Source organism: Sapajus apella, unplaced genomic scaffold, assembly GCF_009761245.1.
Source record: "Sapajus apella isolate SASKATOON/1434 unplaced genomic scaffold, GSC_monkey_1.0 scaffold2, whole genome shotgun sequence".
Taxonomy (NCBI): Eukaryota; Metazoa; Chordata; class Mammalia; order Primates; family Cebidae; genus Sapajus; species Sapajus apella.
In genome coordinates this window covers 71,567,949-71,587,240 of record NW_022436942.1, presented here as the reverse complement: position 1 = coordinate 71,587,240, position 19,292 = coordinate 71,567,949, and the positions used below count along the sequence as shown (strand labels likewise).

The 19,292-nt window shown below is 57.6% G+C and overlaps 1 protein-coding gene and 1 long non-coding RNA gene across 2 annotated transcripts; one reads left to right on the top strand and one right to left on the bottom strand.

Annotated features, from left to right (window-relative positions):
* Positions 1 to 534: 534 nt before the first annotated feature.
* On the bottom strand, positions 535 to 9,004 carry LOC116525080. Its single transcript, XR_004257571.1, has 2 exons — positions 8,911 to 9,004; positions 535 to 1,025 (listed from the first exon to the last, which is right to left on the bottom strand). It is a non-coding gene; the product is annotated as an uncharacterized LOC116525080 (long non-coding RNA).
* On the top strand, positions 8,099 to 19,020 carry LHX5 (LIM homeobox 5). The gene is made up of 5 exons (XM_032240637.1): positions 8,099 to 9,663; positions 11,648 to 11,871; positions 12,573 to 12,850; positions 13,554 to 13,719; positions 17,494 to 19,020. Exons 1-5 carry the CDS (start codon positions 9,491 to 9,493, stop codon positions 17,859 to 17,861), a joined length of 1,209 nt encoding a protein of 402 aa, XP_032096528.1. The 5' UTR covers positions 8,099 to 9,490; the 3' UTR covers positions 17,862 to 19,020.
* Positions 19,021 to 19,292: the final 272 nt, after the last annotated feature.

The window sequence follows — 19,292 nt, the reverse complement described above, 5'->3', positions numbered from 1 at the left end:
GACCAAATGAAGATGTGGCCCTAAGGCATCTGGGCTGTCTGGGAGGCAGTGTATCTATGAGATGCCAGAGGAAACGTACAGAGCTCCCTGTGCACTAAAATGGGTGTCCCCCCCCCAGGAGGGAGGAAATATGTGATTTTTTTTCCTTCCTTGCACAAACTTATTTAGGCAAGTACTGCATAATAATTTGAGCAAAGGAACACTCTTGGTTATGCACCATGCCAGGTGTCTAGGTAACACCATGAACATTTAGAAAATTAAGCACCAGATTAACCCTTTTCTACTCAAACTTTCCAAAGGAGTCATTTCCCTCTTACTAACGATCCTGAAGATTGCTGTCCTTTAGGATCTGATCTCTGTCTTAAAGGGTTAAGTCAACTTCACTTCTATCACTTTGGCCCTCACAAGCCATCTTTCTTCACATAGGCAGGTGTCTCAGTCTGTTCGCCACCAATTTCCCACCCCCCCACTCCAGCTCTTATATTTTCTACCCAAGAAGTTAAGATGCCAAGGATATGATATTCCTGAAACTAGAATTTCTAAACCCCTTGCCTCTTTATTGGAATAAATCAAAGGGCAGATTCGTGGCATGTGTTACGGTTAGTTCTATTGTTTTAAATAAGAATTTCCATTTCTTTGGGAGTGGAAATATCCATTTCTCTCTGTTTTAGAGTACAGTTAAACCTTTCTAGCATCATTTAGTTGAGAAGAAAGAAGACACCGTTTTCAATTAATCATTTTGTTCTTTGATATACGTATATACACCTGTGTACAGGGCGCAAGTTCTAAGGTGAGCCCCAGAAAAGGGAAATAAATTCAGGGGAAGGCAACAGTCACGGAGCGAATGGAGCTAGAAGGATTAGTGGTAAATGAGCGGAGGGCTGGTTACTGGAGCCCTTTTGCCCCAGCGGCGACGCAGCCGATTCAGCACCGCGGACAGCTCCTGTCTTTGTCTTGGTCCAAACTCCGGCGCCGCGGCACAGTCGGGCAGCGACCACGGCTCAGTCCTGCCTTCTCCGGCAAACCTGCTCAGGGGAGAAAGAAAGAGAGAGCAGAGCAGAGCAGAGCGGTGGAGATTTTTCTATTCTCTCCCCGCATCCTCCGAACTTGGCCCTAATCCCATCCCACCGCCTCTCAGAGGCCGATTTTAACTCGGTTTCACGGGGACCTGGCTTCTGCCCCTATGGGACTTGGGTGGATGTTGGGGGCTGGGCGAGCGCATTGGTGAGTTCAGAATGGGTTTGGAATTCGTTTCACTGTTACTGCCCGAGGCCCTAGTGGGCCGCGATCTGTCCCCAGACAACGCCTCGCCTTCGACCAAACAAAACAAAACAAACAAACAACAACAAAAAAAAAAGCGGCGATGTCAAACATTTCACGGGTGCGTGTCCGGCGCTGTGACTACGCAAGGACCTCCCCAGACCAGCTGAGCCTCTCTCCAAGAGCCGTAACCTCAAATTCAGGGAACTAGAAAGATGAGAAAGCGTTTCTTCTGTCGCAACCGCGTCCCGGGAAAAATAAAAAATAAAAAACTTGCTGAATTACCTTACAATCAGAACGTATATTCCCCAACCCTGAGCACCGTTTCCACCGCATTTTTTCTCCCTTTCGCCAGGAAAAGCGCCTGGCTCCGAGTTCAAGAAACCTCATTCACAGAGGCTGCTCAAAATGTTTATTTTTTCTGGGTCCGTTCGCAAGAACCAGGATAAAAGGATTCTTCTCACGTTTTACCCTGCCCGAAATCTCGCTTCTTCCAGAGGGTGAAAAATGCTGTGCACGAAGCTCCCTCGCCAAATCTCACACACATACGTAAACAAACACCACACACACACACACACACACACACACACACACACACACACCCCCTCTAGCCCAGATTCAATAGTTACTCGCTTCCTCCAAGCTTTAGGGAAGTAGGCCAGCCTAGCTATGATTTTATTCTCACTGAATTTGTTCCCGAAGTGGGGCTCTAGGGTGGAGGTATTCCTGGGAAAGAAAGTTTAAGAATGAACCCTCCCCAACCCCCCCAACCACGCACGGAAGGCTCTTCTTGCGGTCTGCAAATGCCTTAGGAGGAAAGAAAGACGCTTCTTCGCAGGCTCCCTAAAGCCTGGGGCCCCCACTTGGGCATCGGGCTATAAGGAGCTCACCCCCAACCAATTACCCAGAAGACCCTAAGCTTCTGAGGGCCGATTTGCATTTGCCTCTGAAATAAGATACCTCATCCCACCACCTTCAAAATCATCCCTGAAATTTTTTTTGAAAGGGCACTCTGCCCTTCCCTACCCCTCCCCAAGAAACCTGGGGGAGAAAGGACCCCTTGCACGGTGGGGCAGCTCAGAGGAGTTTTAGTGCGATCCTGCAGTGGTCCCCATGGAGAAGGGTGCCCAGCAGGGTAAACATACTCGCCTTGGAAGGAAGGAGCTGGGGTCGCTTTCCCGGGACCCCTTCTCCCTCCCGGAATCTGCGGCGATGGGCGCCTAGGGGGAGGATGGGCGCCTGGCAGGGTGGGCATGGTCCCCGCCCCCCAGGCCCTCGGCTGCCGGTGTTCAGCCGGGCTGCTTCATAAACCGCCGCTTCCCGATGCAGATTTCCCTTTTAACACCTTCTAAACAAAGGCTAATGAGGCCACTGCATCACTCTATCAACACACAATCATTAGCAAGCGAGAACTACACGCGCGGGCACACACACACACACACACACACACACACAGCGCTAGGGCTGCCAAAGTCGGGCCAATTCTAAAGGAACCCATATTAGGCTAACAAAAAGGAGGTGGGATGTGGAGAGGCGGGAGAGGGGCTGGGGGAGAATGGAGAGAGAGAAGGGGAGAGCGTGTTTCCTTGATGCTGAAAAAAAGGCCAAGAGAAAAGAAAAAGGAAGCAGATGCAGACTGAAACATGGCTGTGCTGGTTGGAGGGAGATCATTAGAAAGTCTGGGGACCCTTATTTTGGAGGATGGGGTCCCTGCAAATCTCTTCCTCTAAGGGCACAGGAGCTGCAGTGGGGCTGCAGGTGTCTTCTTAGAAATAGCTCTCAGGGCCTGGTGCATGGCCGCTACCATCAGATAATCTCAGTGGGGCCAGAGGGGCCAAGACCATGGCCTCCCGTACCACAGCACTGCCTGCCATAAGACCCCAAAGGGCCAGGACCAGCCTCCAGCCCCAACCAGCTATTCGAGATGAAGAGAAGCCAGACAGTGCTTAATGCCCAGCTGGGACCCACTGCTCACCCAGGGCCACTGGCAGCCTGGAATCCAAGCTTCACCCTTAGGGAGGTGGGCTGCTCTGTGCTGAGTAAGGGGCTTTCCCTCTCAGAACAAAAAACGTCAGTGTTTCCCTCACAGTGTTTCCCTCTCCTCTCCTCCTCTCCTCTCCTGTCCTCTCCTCTTCTCTCTCTCCTCTCCTCTCCTCTCTTTCCTCTCCTCTCCTCCTGTCCCTCTCTGGTCCCCAGGGATCAGCCCCAGGTTTCACCCTCCCAGGAACTGAGTGTGTTTTGCCTGGGAAAGGAGCACCCAGCAGGAGAAGGTAGCCAGATAGCACTGGGTGTGGGACCTCTGGGGGAGGGGTGCATGCCAGGCGAGGGGCTTGCAGTAAGGAAGGAGAGAAACCCAGGCCACTACATCTTCAGAGGGACCTCTGAGCTGGCCCGAACTCACCAGTGCACACACTCACTTGGAGCCTGGATCTCAGCCACTGCCCTCTTCACCTGCTCTAACCCCCAAGATCCAGGGCCAGTCCCCTGAGGGGTAGTAGGCCCAGTGGACTTCCACTAGCTGGGGCCACTGATGCTACAGCTCCAGAAGTCGCCTGTCAGGTCCCACAGGCAGCCCCCTTAAAGTTTCAGCCTGAATATTGGCCTGGGGTTGAGTTCGGACTCAGAGCCCTGCTTTCCTATGCTGGGAGGGTGGGAGGTGGATGCAGAGGAAGATTGGGCAGGGAGTAAACTTGGAAAGGGGTGCCATTGTTTAATTCCCATTTTCTGCAGCTCTCCAAAGGAAGGAAGAAGGGAGGGAGGGAGGAAGGGAAAGCAAGCAAGGAAGGAACCAAGGAAGAAAGGAGCCAAGGAAAGAAGAAACCGAGGAAAGAAGGAGGAAGGAAGAAAGGGAGGGAGGGAGGGAGGGAGGGAAGACTTAGAGAAGGAGGGAGGGAATGACAAAGGGAGGAGAGAAGGGAGGGAGGAGAGAAGGGAGGGAGAGGAGAAATTCCCTGCCTTTTTGATTAAACGTCCCGGGTCGGGCCTGCCCAGTTAACGAGACCGTTAATTAAGCCGAGCACGATTCAACTGACAGGAAGGCCCTGCGCCCCGCAGAGATGTTCTGGAAACCAAGTAGTCCAAGGCCCAGCGCCAGTGGGGCACACCAGCCGCGACGCCCCGCCTCTCCGGCTTCCACGCGGGCCAGGACACTCTCACCGCCTGGGCTCCGGGACCCTCTGAGCCGGCCACCCTGAGGGTTCCCAGAAAATGCACCCACCCCCTCCCCACCCACCCCACTCCCGCCCCCGCCATGCCTCTCGCATCCCTGCCCGGGTGTCTAGGCCTTAGTACCCATCACAGCCCGCCGGCGTCCACTTTGGCCCGCATGGGCTCACTCGCTCTCGAGGTTCTTGGGCAAACCCGAATTGCGGAGGCCAGAGGCTGGCCTCGCTGGGTCTCGCCGGAGCGCCACACCAGCCGCTCTCCTAGGGCCTCTAGGCGGCGGGGCCCAGCCTTCACGCCCGCTCCTACTCGGGGGCCCGATTCCTTCCGGCAGCGGGCGGTGCGCTGCGGCGCTGCGGGGCGCTGAGTGTGTGTGCGAGGCGCGGCCTATATTTACACCCCAAACAAAATAATTACACTTTTGTCGGAGGGAGAAAGCCAGTGATTAGGCGTAGGCTCTTTGCGGCAAAACAGTTTCTCAGTGGTACACCAGTATAATTTTTCACGGCTGGCTGAAATCAAAGAGGGGAGGTAATGAATCCGGCGAGCAATTTAAATTTACAATTTGTAACGCCGCCGCAGCCGCCGCGCAGACCCGGCCGAGAGCGCAGCTCGGAGGCGCTCGCTGCGTTTGTTTAATGTTAAAGCTGCGCTGGCTCTTGGAGGTGGGGTGGGGGGAGTATGCGTGTTGGGGATAGAAGCGGTAATGATCGAAGTCGGGAGAGAACGGGCTGGGTCGCTCAAGATGCCACCAGGAGAAGTGGGCAAAGGGCAGGCCTCTCCCGTCCCCCTAGCCACCCAGGCCCCCAGCACTTCCCAAAAAAGCCGTTCGAAGAGAGGGGAGCCAGGAGAGACACTGGCCTCCAGAGAAGCCCCCCTTTTCTGCTTGGCTGCAGAATCTCCCAGGCCGGAGACTTCCGGTGAAGAATAGCAAGGTGCAAGTGAAACGACCTCTTCAACCCGCGGGAGGGTCGGCTCCAAACGTCCGGAAAAGCCCTCATTCCGGCCGCTGCCCAGTTTCCCCGGATAAAGAAGTCGAGAGAGGTACCCCCCACACCCCAGCTCAGCGATCCTCAAAAGTCCCACCCCGGCTAGTGTGCGCCTCCTCGCCCGTAATTAATTACCGAACTCAAGGGGGAATATGCAAACCGCATATTACTAACTCTACAGGGCTTAAGTGATTGGAAACAGATTATTATCTTGTTTGTCTTTTGTCTGTTTTACTTATCCCGCCGCCGTCTGTTGAGTTGTAATGTTGATACTCTTTACTCTAGGAGGAAGATTTTTATATAGTAAATTCCATCAACAGCTTGTATAAGTGACATTGCGTCTCCATGCATTACCCTGTTAAGACACAAGCGGTTTATTAGTTACATATAGGAGGGGATTTTGCTGCCTGGTCGCCATCTGTTAGGGCTTTTAGGGCGGGAATCGTCTAATAGCTGGTCTGCTGGCATTTTCCGATCCTGTGCACCGGGAAGGAGGTGGGCTAGAGAAGGCCGGGTGGGTTCTGGGCAGCTTGGCTGGCCCCAGGTCCAGGGAGTTCTAGAATTGAGGCTGAGCTGTGAGGCTCCCAAGACAACTCTGAGGGGCTGCAGCAAGGGCAGGTAAGTTCCCCTACAAGAAATGGAAGGTCAGACCAGGGCTTCTCGAAGCAGAGTCCTCATCTCCTGCAACCAAACATTCAGCCTCAGGTAACCCACGCTCATCCCTACTCAGGGCTGCTCTCATCTTGTTCCCTCTTCCTTCGACCTCCCTGGCCAGCCACATGGTGGCTGGGGCCTGGCTGTGCATTGAAGCTCTCTTGGAAAGAAGGACAAGTGGGTCTGTCCAAGAGTCTGACACAGCTGGGTACGCAGGGCCCCAGCCACCATCATCAGGTGGGCAAAGCCAGGACTGGGAACACACACCAGACAGGGCACTTTGGATATTTTGTGGGGTTTGGGAAAGAACGGGTTCAGTGTGCCTAGTCTGGAGTAGAGAAGAAAGCTATCGGATGGAGGTTTTTAATGATCATGGAGTACGTGGTGGGGGTGCAAGTGTTTCCCCCACACCCCAAAATCTGCACAATGGACAATAAGGAGCATTCATCTCAGCACTGAGTCGGATGCTGGATTTGGAAGCTCCAGCAGAGAGGCCAGGAGAGGAGAACAAAAAGAAAGAAATGAAGAAAGAAAGTGAGGGAAAACCAAGAGAAAATGAAACAGAAACAGAACAGATTCTGAGCATAACAGAAAAATGGAGACAGAAAGGAAAACTGAGACATGGCAGGAACTCGGGAGAGACAGAAAAAGCCAGTGAGACAAAGACAGAGAAGGCAGCGCGATTTGCCTCTGCCGGGAGCCTGAGCACCTCTCTCCTCTCTAGGTTCTTATTTCTTTCCATCTCTGCCCTGCCAGAGCTCAAGGATCCTTTATGCCCCAGGCAGGCAGGGCCAACTGCTGCCAGAAACTGCAGTTTCATCTGGAGTCTCTCCTGGCCGAGCCTAGGAGGCCAAGTGAGATTCATCCTGCCTGTTCCTGGTTGAGGTGGGGTCTAACCAGCCTTACTACAATGCTCTGTAGACGCCTGTCCCCTGAAAAGCTAGCGGGTCAGGTAACAGCACCAACAAGCAGAAGTTGCCTGGGTTAGGGATTCCTTTTCCAGCGGACTGTCACCAGCACCATCAATTCCCTGTCCCGAGCGACACCACCTCCCTTAGAGACTGTGGGGAACAGTGTGGGGGACAGGTCTGAAGAGGAATGGGGACAAGTGGGCATCCCTGAGCCCCAACACAGGTACCCACAAATCCTGTTCCCTCAAGCTCTGAATCCACAAAGGTAAGTGCTGCTAGGAGTACATACACAAACACAAATACAAACATAACCCCCACACACACACACAAAGCCTACAGGAGTGGAATAAACAAAAAACTACTCTTTACACTAATACACATGTGTGCAGGCACACACACACAGACTGGCACACAAACATAGATCTTCAAAATTCTGCACTCACAAACACACCCAGGTCAGTCTCATACACACAGGGTCTCAAGCACACATGCCCTTGCCTACACACAAACACACGCATTCAGATTGTTTAAAGTACACCTTCACATCAATGCTTACAAACATAGACACAAATACTCTTATGTGAATGCATGCATACACATGAAAACACCCTTACATTCATGGGTCCTCAAATAAGCATACAGACATAGGCACAGACCAACGAAAATAAAGTGCACACGGTAATGAACACAAACATTAGCAGAACCATACACAATTATAAACACACATATCCACACAAAAAAATGCACACGCAGAAATGTACTCACAGGACTGATACTAACACGATAGACACAAAAAATGGAATTCTCAAACAGTGAGCATACACTAACAAGCTCAGGAACTACGCCCAAACAAACGTTCAAAGCCAAGCGTCGGCACAAACCCCTCTAGCTTCAGCCCCTGGGGCCAGGCCCTGCACCCTCAGCCACCTTTCCAGAAGCGAAACGAAAATCCTGGTTGCGCATTCCCGGCCTCCCCAACTTGGAGCCCTGGTGGCCACGCTGGCCCCGAGGGAAAGGAGGCCTGGTCCTTTCTCCCTCTCAGACCCACACACCCCCGCCTCACACACACCTGCCAGCAGCCCCCCCACCCCGCCCCCACTTAACACACACACACTATCTCTCTTCACACTGGGCCCCCTGCCGAGCACAGAACACACGTGCGCAGCTTCTCGAGCCTCCAAGGAGCAGACGAACTTGCACACCAGCCCGAACGGCGTGAATGCAAACAGTGTTCACACAGTCACTGGTGTCCCCGCCTCAGCGGTGCGACCCACTCACCACAGTACCCCGACAGGCTGACCTGGAATCTGGAAGGCGCAGCGAGGAAAGGAGAGACGTGGTGAGTGCCACCTCCGAGCTGTCTGCGGGAAGACCCGTCCACCCTGAATCTCCCACTGTCCACATCTCCCTCAGAGCCCGGTGAGCAGCGCACTCAGGCCTGAAACTCTGGAGTTCGAGACCAAGCCAAATGGCACCCCTCCTCCTCCCCCACCTCCCCAATCTGGGCCTGGGACTGGGCCCGGGCTCGGCGGCCAGGCGGAAAAAACTACCCAAGCTGAGCAGCCTGCACTAGCTAGCTCTCTCCATGAGAAAGGTCCGGCTGGGCCCCAGCCCCGTGTATGACAAAAAGAAGCCGGGGCCAGCTCCGCGAGCCGGGGGAACCGCGCTGACGCAGCTTCAGGGCTCGGAGGGGGCGCGGGGTGGGGGAATCCAATCTGGACTGGCTGGGCTGGAGAAGGGGAGGCAGGTGTGGGGCGTGGGGCAACTTCTGCAAGTTCCGGGTACGACGAAGGGGGCAGGGGTACCTCCCGGACTAGGCCTCGGAACCCCTGACCCCCAAACATTTTGTGAGGAGAGAGAGAGGAAGAGAGACGCAGTTTTTGCATCGCGCAGCCCCCTCCCCCTCAGGCCCAAACTGGAAGGTAAATACTTACTTAGCCTCCGAACCAGGTACAAGCTAATACTCAACAATACTGATGCCTTGTTTTTTTTGCTCTGTCCGGACCGCAACGCTGTAGCCAATTTAGATATGCTATAAATTTAAGAGGTTGCCATGGCCACGGTGCGCCCATTGGCCGACGGGCCCCCTACGTGCCGCGCCACGTCACCAAATCTGAATAAGGATGCGCGAATTACGCGGCGACCAGACAAAGATGAGGATCGGGACCGCTTGAAAGTGGGGGAAAGTGCCGGCGCCTCCGCCACCGGGGAAAGCCGCTCCGCAGCGCTGAGGCCAGCAGCCACTCGAGATACCTGGGGAAGCCCGGAACAGGCGCCGGGGCCTGCGGCCGGTGGCATGAGGTTGTGAACGCCACCACCCCCCACCCCACTCCGGGCCGCCCAGTGCCAGGCCAGCGATTGCCCAAGGACTTGACTGGCTGAGTCTTGGTCCGGACCAGACTCGCCCTGTAGCTGCTGAGACAAGAGGCGGAGGGCAGCGGAGGGCCCGGCAGGCCTGAGGGCCAGGGGCCCAAAGGGAGGGCAAGGCGGCCGGAGCCGCCGGGACGCGGGGCTATGATGGTGCACTGTGCCGGTTGCGAGCGGCCCATCCTCGACCGCTTTCTGCTGAACGTGCTGGACCGCGCGTGGCACATTAAATGTGTTCAGTGCTGCGAGTGCAAAACCAATCTTTCGGAGAAGTGCTTCTCGCGCGAGGGCAAGCTCTACTGCAAAAATGACTTCTTCAGGTAAGAGGCCGCACCGCTGCTGCCTGCGCGCTCACCCTGCGCGCACTCCACTGGGGCGCCGGGGAAGGGGAGACCCCCATACCCATCCCAGCCTCCCCTCATAACAGGCTTAGATGGGGGGCGGGCAGCACTTTGCTCTCCTCCTGTTCTCGGCCCAGGAAAGGTCCCGAGCCCAGGCGGAGGAAGAAGGACGCTGCTTTGCTGCTTCACGTTCTCTGGAGGCCGACTCAGAGCGCTGGCGGGGCAGAGGGAGGAAGCCCTGACAAACTTGCTCTCCACCCCTCTCTGCCCCTTCCCAGCGACTGCAACCCCAAGACAGAAGCTTCAAGCCCCGTCCCGACTGAGGGGAAGGATTTTTGCCTGAGTTAGAGACGCCTGGAGGCTTTTGGCTCCAGGCAGAACGTGTGAGCCGAGCAGCCGGCAGCAATCCCAAACGGAAACTTCTCAGCTCCAGAGGGGGTCCAGTGAGGAAGGTCTCCCTGGTGATGGGAGGAGAATACCTCCCCCTACTCACCTCCCAACCCCTTAAACATTTCCTCCCGTGTTGAAAAGCAGAAACGAAATAGAGGCTGACAATCAGGACCTCTGGGGCCTAGACTGGGCTGTGGCGCCTCCCCCACCCCACCCGTGTGAGCCCACCGGCTGGCCAGGGCAGATCACCTCTCTGGGCCTCAGTTTCCCCAGTCTGGAAGCCAGTGGGGTTTGGGGCAGCTGAGCCCTGCCTGTTTCCCCTGGGCACCCAGAGCCAGCTTTGTGAACAGGAATTCCCCGCGCTGAGGAAGGGGGGCGTGAATCACACCGTAGAGAAAGGCAGCCTGCCGGCCCTGGCGACTCCGCACTGGGAATTTGAATAGGAGAAAATGTCAGCCGCTCCTTTACACGTGTAAACTCCCTGGCCCCGGAGGCCCGGTGCCCCTAATGTAGCAGTGCTTGCAAAGCGCCTAATGATTTTTGATAAGGTGCATATGGCCAATTACGCTGCCGGATAAGGCCAAAAGTGACTTACGGCTTCTAATGCCCTCACTACATCAATGTCACCCAAATTCGCCCTGTTTAGAGGCATGGGTGTGAGTAGATGTGGGGTCCCCAGAGTACTGAGTCCTCCCCCACTTCACCCCCAACCTGAGCCTCACCCATCTCCCATTTCGGGGGAGGCTAGCTTTCTCCCTGAGCTCAAAGAAGAAAGAAAAGGAATGAGATCAGGAACGCGGGAAGGAGGGATTTGAGAGATTCCTGTCCTGGCTGAGCAGGGTCTACAATTGTCTTCTATTCACATTCCCCTGCTGCCTGCCAGGCTAGAGGTTTAGTGGAGCCGAAACTCAGTCCCTGCTCTCTAGATCTGCCACTATGAGGCCCTGCTGTCCACAGCTCCTGATTAGCTCCAGCGGGTCCCAGAGTGGTGGATTGGAAAGCCTCTCCATTGGTACTGGAAATCAGTGGAAGATTCCCTCCTTTCTGCTTCCTCCTTCCAGCCTGGGAGAAGGGCACCCCACCTCACAGCTAGGCTCAGCCAGGCAGGCAGATTGGCCCTACCTAGGCACCAGCAGACCACAAAGGATCCAGGAGGCAAAACCACCAAGTGACCCAAACCCTGCCCGCCTGGCTTCAAATCATTCCTGGGCTCAGAGTTTGCCTGAAGCAGCCGAGGCAGGCCTGGCAGGGGTTGGGTTTGGGGGAGGACATCTTGAGATGCTCTGGGCTCTCTGCTTGGCTGAAGACTGCACCCACTGCTCCCCGCTTCCCAGCCCAGGAGAGTCTGAAAAAACCCCAATGGAGGCATAGGAGTCTCAGACCCCAAAAACAGCTCAGGACATTTGTCCCACTTCTCCTGCTCTGGCCAGAGAGCTCAGGATTGGAGTTCCGTTTAACAGATATGGAAATGGGGACTTCACAGAAGCCAGGTTGAGGGTGGGGGAAGAGGTCAGGGGCTGGGGACGGCTGGACTGGGTCCCACCCTGCAGTGACGGGCACCTTGTGTCCACAGGCGCTTTGGCACCAAATGCGCCGGCTGCGCACAAGGCATCTCGCCCAGCGACCTGGTGCGCAAGGCCCGGAGCAAAGTCTTTCACCTCAACTGTTTCACCTGCATGGTGTGTAACAAGCAGCTGTCCACTGGCGAGGAGCTGTACGTCATCGACGAGAACAAGTTCGTGTGCAAAGATGACTACCTGAGCTCATCCAGCCTCAAGGAGGGCAGCCTCAACTCAGGTAGGAAGGCCTCCGCCCCTCACTGGCCTTAGGCCTTAACACCCTCCCTCCGTGCCCAGCCTGGCACTCCCTACTTGGCCCCCTGTGTGCTGTCTGTGCTGGGCTTAGAGCTCATTACCCCCAGGCAGCTCTAAGGCAAGGCCGGGGGTGAGAGGCTAGAGAAGTGGCTTTGGAGCCGGTTTTACAGGGGAGCTGAGGGCCACCAGCTCTTCCCCACCCTCCTCCAATTCAGGAGCCTTTTCCAAGTTTCCTTCCTCCCTTAATTTGGCACCACACAATTCACCCTCCTGTGTCATCTGAGCTCCAGGTAATTTCTAGAGGCACTGGGAGCACATTAATTGAGGTCTGGAGAAAGGAGGGAAGGGAGAGGAAGATCCGAGGCCCCAAGGGAATCTGTGCCTCCTCATCCCCTCTCCCTGAAGGCGGGAGTTCTCCAGAGGGCATGCCTACCCCCACCCTTACTCAGGTACTAGCTGAGACGCGCGGAGAGGGCTAAAGAAGAGCCCCTTCCAAAGTACGGGCCCCGCCTGGAGAGAGTGGGCGGGCACCGGGTCCCTGGGGGAGGGGCTGTCGCAGGCTTGGGAGGTAACCCAGCGGGGCCGGCCGTAGCCTGGGCCGGCGGGAACCCGCCACTGGATTGAAGAGGCGTCTGGCGGTCGCTGACGCCGCTGTCGTCCCCTTCCCGATCCGTCCGCCCGCAGTGTCATCCTGTACGGACCGCAGTTTGTCCCCGGACCTCCAGGACGCACTGCAGGACGACCCCAAGGAGACGGACAACTCGACCTCGTCGGACAAGGAAACGGCCAACAACGAGAACGAGGAGCAGAACTCGGGCACCAAGCGGCGCGGTCCCCGCACCACCATCAAGGCCAAGCAGCTGGAGACGCTCAAGGCTGCCTTCGCCGCCACGCCCAAGCCCACGCGCCACATCCGCGAGCAGCTGGCGCAGGAGACCGGCCTCAACATGCGCGTCATCCAGGTGCGGCCCGGGGCCCGCTGGCCCTGGAGCCGGGAGCCTCAGAGGAGTCTCCCGCCAAGCTTCCTTGGCTACGGGCGCGCCGGGTTCTTGTCTGGGAGCAGACCGTGCGCCCGAGGCCGGGGAGCTCGGGACACTCGCCAGAGGTCGGGGACTGTGAGCCGAAAGATTCCATCTAGCCCAGCTGTCCTCCTGGCTGTGCGATTTGGGGCGGATCGCTTTACTTCCCTGAATTTCGCGGCCGCCCTGCCCACACCCCCGCCCCCCGCCTTGCTCAAGGAAGGTTGTAAGCCACTCTGGGGTCCGGGATGCCTGTTTACCTCCCACGTTTTGAGCAGAGAAAGAGGCGATTCCCCCTCCCTCCCTGCGCCGAAGCGCGGGCAGATAAACGGCCCGAAGCCGGCTCTGGAGCCGAGCGGCTGAGGCGAGAGCCGTGCCGGGAGGGAGACCTTTATAGAGCCGTCAGGCCGTGGGCGAGCCGACGGCCAGGAAGCCCAAGTCTTTATGAGTTGCCCCACGGGTCCGCGAAATCCTTCACCCTTGGCTGGCTCTCCACCCCTCCCGGCCTAATCCAGCCCGGCCCCGCCTCAGGGCAGTCTTGGTGCGGCAGAGGCGCAAGGACCCAGAGGGGGCAGCCCAGGCAAGGGATGGAGGAGAGGGGAGGACACTCCGGACCCGGAGCTCACAGCCCCCTCCTCTGTCCCAGGTGTGGTTTCAGAACCGACGGTCCAAAGAACGCCGGATGAAACAGCTGAGCGCCCTGGGCGCCCGGAGACACGCCTTCTTCCGGAGTCCGCGGCGCATGCGTCCTCTGGGCGGCCGCTTGGACGAGTCTGAGATGTTGGGGTCCACCCCGTACACCTACTACGGAGGTAAGGGGCGCCCCGGGATGCGCTGCTCCGCACCTGCCCCGTTCTGGGAGCTGAGGGCTCAGGGCCCCAACCAGCGCGCTTTCCGCCGCTCCGGGACATCGCCCACTCGCTGGACGCAATCACAGACACACGTACACTCACCCACACGTTCTGGACACAAAATCAGATACATGGACTCACCCATTCAGTGATCACACGGAAGCACACACGAGATACAGTGACACACTCGCCCTCACCCACGCAGGGCACAAGGCACACTCACACTTGCGTTCAGAGACTGCAGGGACACAGGTCTAGACACGATAGCATGATCACGTACAGGTACATTCCACCCTTCCACACACAGGTACACTCACAGAGACACAAATCCACAGACGCACATACTTCTAGCAGTCACACTGAGGCCAGCACTGGCAAATCCACATGCGTGCCACCCCCACGGACAGACACACGGCCTTCCTGCAGCCCTAGCCCGGTACCTCGTGTACTTGGCATGAGGAGGATTCTGAAAGCCGGGGGGGTAGCTTGAGGGGAGGGGATGGGGGTCTGGATTCATTCCAAGCCGCCTGCCCACTAGCTTCGAAGGCAGCAATTCCTGTTCCCTGTGGCGGGGTGTGTGCCCACAGCATCTGGCAGTGTTAGCCCAAATGCCTGCAGTTGCTCTGGGTAGGACTCTAGCCCACCCTCCAGCCCCAAACCCCGTGAGGTTCCTCCAGACTAGGGACACAAGGTTTGGGCCAACCCCAGATGTCCACCGTCTTTGGGGCTGCAGAGATCGAGGCGCCCCAGTTCACAAAGGGGTTCGGATGGTGGTACCAAGCTTGGGCCTGGGGTGAGCCGCCCCCTTGTCACCGAGATTTTCCTTCTCTCACTTCCCTCACACTGGATTGGTGAACCATCCCAACTCCTCCACTCCGTTTTTTCAGCTCCTTGCCCTGAGCCGCATTGCTTGAGCTCGCTGAGCTCACCGTCCTGTTCTTCCCAGAAGGGCAGTCTCAGTGCGGAAAAGGCGCAAGGACCCAGAGGGGTCCTTGAGTCCTCTTTCTGAGGACTCAAGAAAGCACCTCCCCTCTTCTGTTCTGAAGCTTCTGAATTTGGGGAGACCCCAGGACTGCCTATGTCTGAGAGGCATCTGCACTTCTGAGTCGCCACTTGCCATGGGCCTATTTAGGGCCAGTAGCGCAAGTTGGGGAGAGACACTTTCTCTTAGAAAGTGGGTTCAGTGGCAGTGTTGGGGAGGCAGGGGCTAGGCACCCGGGTAGACCCAGAAGGGAAGGGAAGATAACCCCATCACTGACCTCAGCACATCCGGAAGCCTGATAGGGGACTAGACCTTGAGACCCGACCGCGGCCCCTAGGAATTGTGGGCAAAATGCCAGGCTGTGCTTTTTTTCAGGGCAGAGACCCCACGCAGTGGCAGGGCTCAGGCTGGAGCGCTACAGCCGCCCAACCCTGGACAGCCCCCAATCCTGGAAAGGCCCCCACCCCTGGACAGCCCCCAACCCTGGACAGTCTGGATGGTGGGCGTGTCCTCCGGGGTCTCCAGTCACCGACTCTCTCCACCTAAATTTGCCTCTTTCCCTACAAAATCTGGGCCCGGAGGAGCGAGGTGGTGGGGGCGGTACCGGCCCGGAATTTTTCCCCGCCTGGGTAATTAACCAACGTTTCCCGGAGGACCAGTTCGCCCCCTCCCCGACCTATCCCACCGCCTCCTCTCCCTGCGCGCTAAACGGGGTGGGGAGCCGGACATGGGGGCCTCTCATTCCCCGGAATGGTGAGAAGGACTCCCCAGCCCCCAGCGAGGCAGCCCCGCCTAATCCGCGCTGGGAGATCCCGGCGGTGGCGACCGGCAGCGGGCGAGAAAAGGGGCCGGGCGGCGGGGCCGGCGGCTCCCCGTGGGAGCGCGGACAAAGCCCCAGCTGCAGCTTTTGTGCCCTTTTCAGACGGCGTTTGTTCCAATTACCTCCGGCCCGGCCGCCATATGGGCGGAGGCGGCGCGCAAGGCGCCGGGGCCGCGGCCTCCGATGGTTTGCCGGCTCGCTGCGGGCCGCGGCGGTCTCCCATCCCAGTCCCTTTGGGGCTCCAAATTCGCCGCTCCCCATCTTTCCATTGACTTTCGGGGAGAATTAAATTAATGGTTTTAAAAAGTAATTGGCAACCGTTTTAGCTATTGCCTAGACTGCCTCCAAGCCACGCCTCCAGACAACCCCCCCCCCCAATTTGGACAGATTTCAGGGTTTGGAGAGGGAAGAGGGTGGCGGCGGCATCAGGAACTCGCCCCTTGACTGAGCTCCCAGGACTCAGCAGGGAGAGTGGATTTGCAGAAGAGACTCTGGCTTCTGGACGCGCTGGTTTTCCCGCCGTACAAAGCGGGTGCCAGGTACAAGATGGTCCTTTCGTGAGGTCCCCCACGCTAGTCCTTCAGGGCCCCACCTGGTGGGGGGAGGCAGGATGTCCCGAAGGTTCTGGAAGAGGAGCTATGTGAGGAGGTCAGAGGGTTGATGCAGATTTGTTGAGGCAGAATGGGTTTGTAATCCCGAGTCCCTGCACCTCCTGAATTTGTGGGCAAAATTCACATCCTTGCATTTTCCTCGAGAGACAGCCCATAGCTATCACCAGCTTCCCAAAAGGTCTCAATGTCCTCAGATGCCTCAGAATCTGGGGGCCCTGGCAAAACCAGCCGGGGGCGATGCCGGAGGACCGAGCTTCTACCCCAACGCACGCGCGGTCTGGGCATGACCCAGAGCATTTTCTTCTCCTCCCCCTCTCTCAAGTCGCTGGAGCTCAGCTTTCTCTGTCCCAGGCCAGGCGAGGCCGGTACAAATGGTCTCACCCGGATCGACAAGGGGGCCTTACTTGGCGAGGCGAAGTACTTGCACCGGGTTGGCGGGGCTCAGGGGCCGAGTTGCCGGCGCCGAGGCCGCGCCGCCCGGTCCACCCCACGAGTCCCTCTGTGCTCCAGCCGCCGCCCGAATCAAGCTTTCCCCGCCCAGTCGCTTCCCGGTCTCGACCATTTCGCGCTCTGCTCTGTCCGCTGCTCGGTTCCTCTCCCGGGCCTCTCAGCCTCAGCTTCTCTGGCGGTTTCTGGGACTCATCTCTGATCCACCGTCTTGCGTTCTCAGGGAGCATCGACCTCTCTCCATCTTCAGGCTCACTCCTCACTCCCTCGCGGTCCGCCCCCGGGGTTTCCACGCGTGTCTCTAACCGCAGTCGTCTCACCGCTCCCTGCATCTCCTCGACTCCACCGCGACCTCCGGTCTCTCGGGCTCTCGGGTCTCAGCCGCGGACTGCGTCTCTGAGTCTCTTCCGCCTTTCCCTCTGCCCCTGTGCCGATCTCTCCGTCTGTCTCTCGCTGTCCTGCGTCTCTGTGTCTCTCACTGACTCTAAGACTCTCAGGAATTGTTCTCTGTCTCTGCGTCTCTGGCCGCCGCTGTCTCTCTCCACCTCTAGGTGTCAGGGAACCTGTGACTTTGAAATGTCCGAGTTTTCGCCACGAGTATCCCCCACGGTCTCGGAGTCTCTCCCGTTTCTGCCCTTTCGAGATCTCTCATTGTCTCTCTCCCAACCTTACCCGTAGGTCTGCGATGTCCACCGTCTCGAGGGGCGCCGGCCTCCGCCGGTCTCTGTAACCTCGGGCTGGTGTCGCGCGCTCCCCTCTCTCGCCTGCCCGGGCCTCTGGACTTGGTCTCCACGGTCCCCTCCCCGGATCCGGGGTCTCCCGCCTCCTTCGCCTTCTCTCACCGCGCCCTCTCTTCTTCCCGCTCCCCCCCGCAGACTACCAAGGCGACTACTACGCGCCGGGAAGCAACTACGACTTCTTCGCGCACGGCCCGCCGTCGCAGGCGCAGTCCCCGGCCGACTCCAGCTTCCTGGCGGCCTCAGGGCCCGGCTCGACTCCACTGGGCGCGCTGGAGCCGCCGCTCGCTGGCCCGCACGCCGCGGACAACCCCAGGTTCACCGACATGATCTCACACCCGGACACGCCGAGCCCCGAGCCGGGCCTGCCGGGCGCGTTGCACCCCATGCCGGGCGAGGTGTTCAGCGGCGGGCCCAGCCCGCCCTTCCCCATGAGCGGCACCAGCGGCTACAGCGGACCCCTGTCGCATCCCAACCCTGAGCTCAACGAGGCCGCCGTGTGGTAAGGCCGCCGGGCCGCCCCCGGCGCTCGGCCCCCGGGGGCCCCCGCCCCGACACAGCCTCCTGAAACCAAAACGCCCGAAGTGGACGCAGTGGGAGACATGGTGTCCCTGGGGGTTCTCTCTCGGGTCCGCAGGCAACCTGCAACTGCTCCTCGGCTCGGCGCTGAGGGCGGGGCCGACCCCCATCTCCACCCCGCGGGCTCTCCAGGAGCCCCAGCCCACCGCCAGCGCTCTCCTGGCGACGCGAGCAATTTCTTGGGACCAAAGTCAATACTCCGGAGGGTCAAGAGATTTCAAGCACGCTCTAGACTTTCCCCGGGCCCGCACCCACCCACCCACCCACCGCCACCTCTTCGGACTGAGAGAGGGTGAGGCCAAGGGGCGGAGACGGTGTTTTTTCCCCTCTCTGCAATCTGAGTGGCATTTTGTAATCTTATTTCTCGCTGTGCTTTCCCCTTCTTTAAAAAAATAAAAAGATGATAAGAAAAGGAGAGAGAGATTGAAAGAGAGCGAGGAAGCGGGGGCAGGATGAGGAAGTGAGAGAGGGAGAGAGCGTCAGCCAGAGGGAGAAGACGGAGAGCGATCGAGGAACTCCCGTGAACCGGGAGCCACCGGGAGGGAGACCGAGCCACCTGCACGCTGGCGCTCCCTGGTGGCCAATCTTGAGGTTCAAGGTCAGCTTCTCTAGGAAGGGGGCTGTGGGTCAGGACGTGGCCAGCCGGGGCCAGCTCCTGCTCTTCCTTACTTTGACGTTTATGCTGAGCCCGAGGGCGCAGGTCGGACTCGAACACGCGCACATCCTGCTCTCCCCTTGGGTGAGGCGCCAAGGTTGCTGGGCTCAGACCCACAGATCACCCTCCCTGCCCGGGGCCTGGAGGCTGGGCCGTCAGGATGTACAACATTATACTTTTTTGGAAGTTGAACGCTTCTAGTTTCCTTATTTTGTATAAAGAAGAACAAATAAAGTATGTTTTTGTGTTTACTGTTTATTTATTGTACTGTAGTTATCTGACGCTGGACATTTTTATATTTTTAAGAGGAGGTAGGGCAGAGTGAGGGAGGGGAGTCAGAGAGGTTTACCTAAAAAAAAAAACAAAAACAAAAACAAAAAAAACTTTTTTAAAAAAGAAAGATTAATAAAAAAATTCTTTTTTTTCCCTCAGCGCTGTGTGCCTTTCTTTTTATTGTCCCTAGTTGGATAATGACTCAGAGCGAATGAAACCTTTTCTTTCCCTGGTTCTTGTCTCTGACATTAAGCCTCTGATGGATGCAAAAACCTCTGCTCACCCAAAGGGGGAGCTCTTCTAGTGACTCCCAGGTTCATGAAGTGGCTGTCCTCTTTTGACAGCTGCTATGTGCCAGGCCCGGTATCTCTCCATGCTTCACGTAATACCATGCTCTAATACAGGCCTGCCCAGCACATAGTAGATCTTC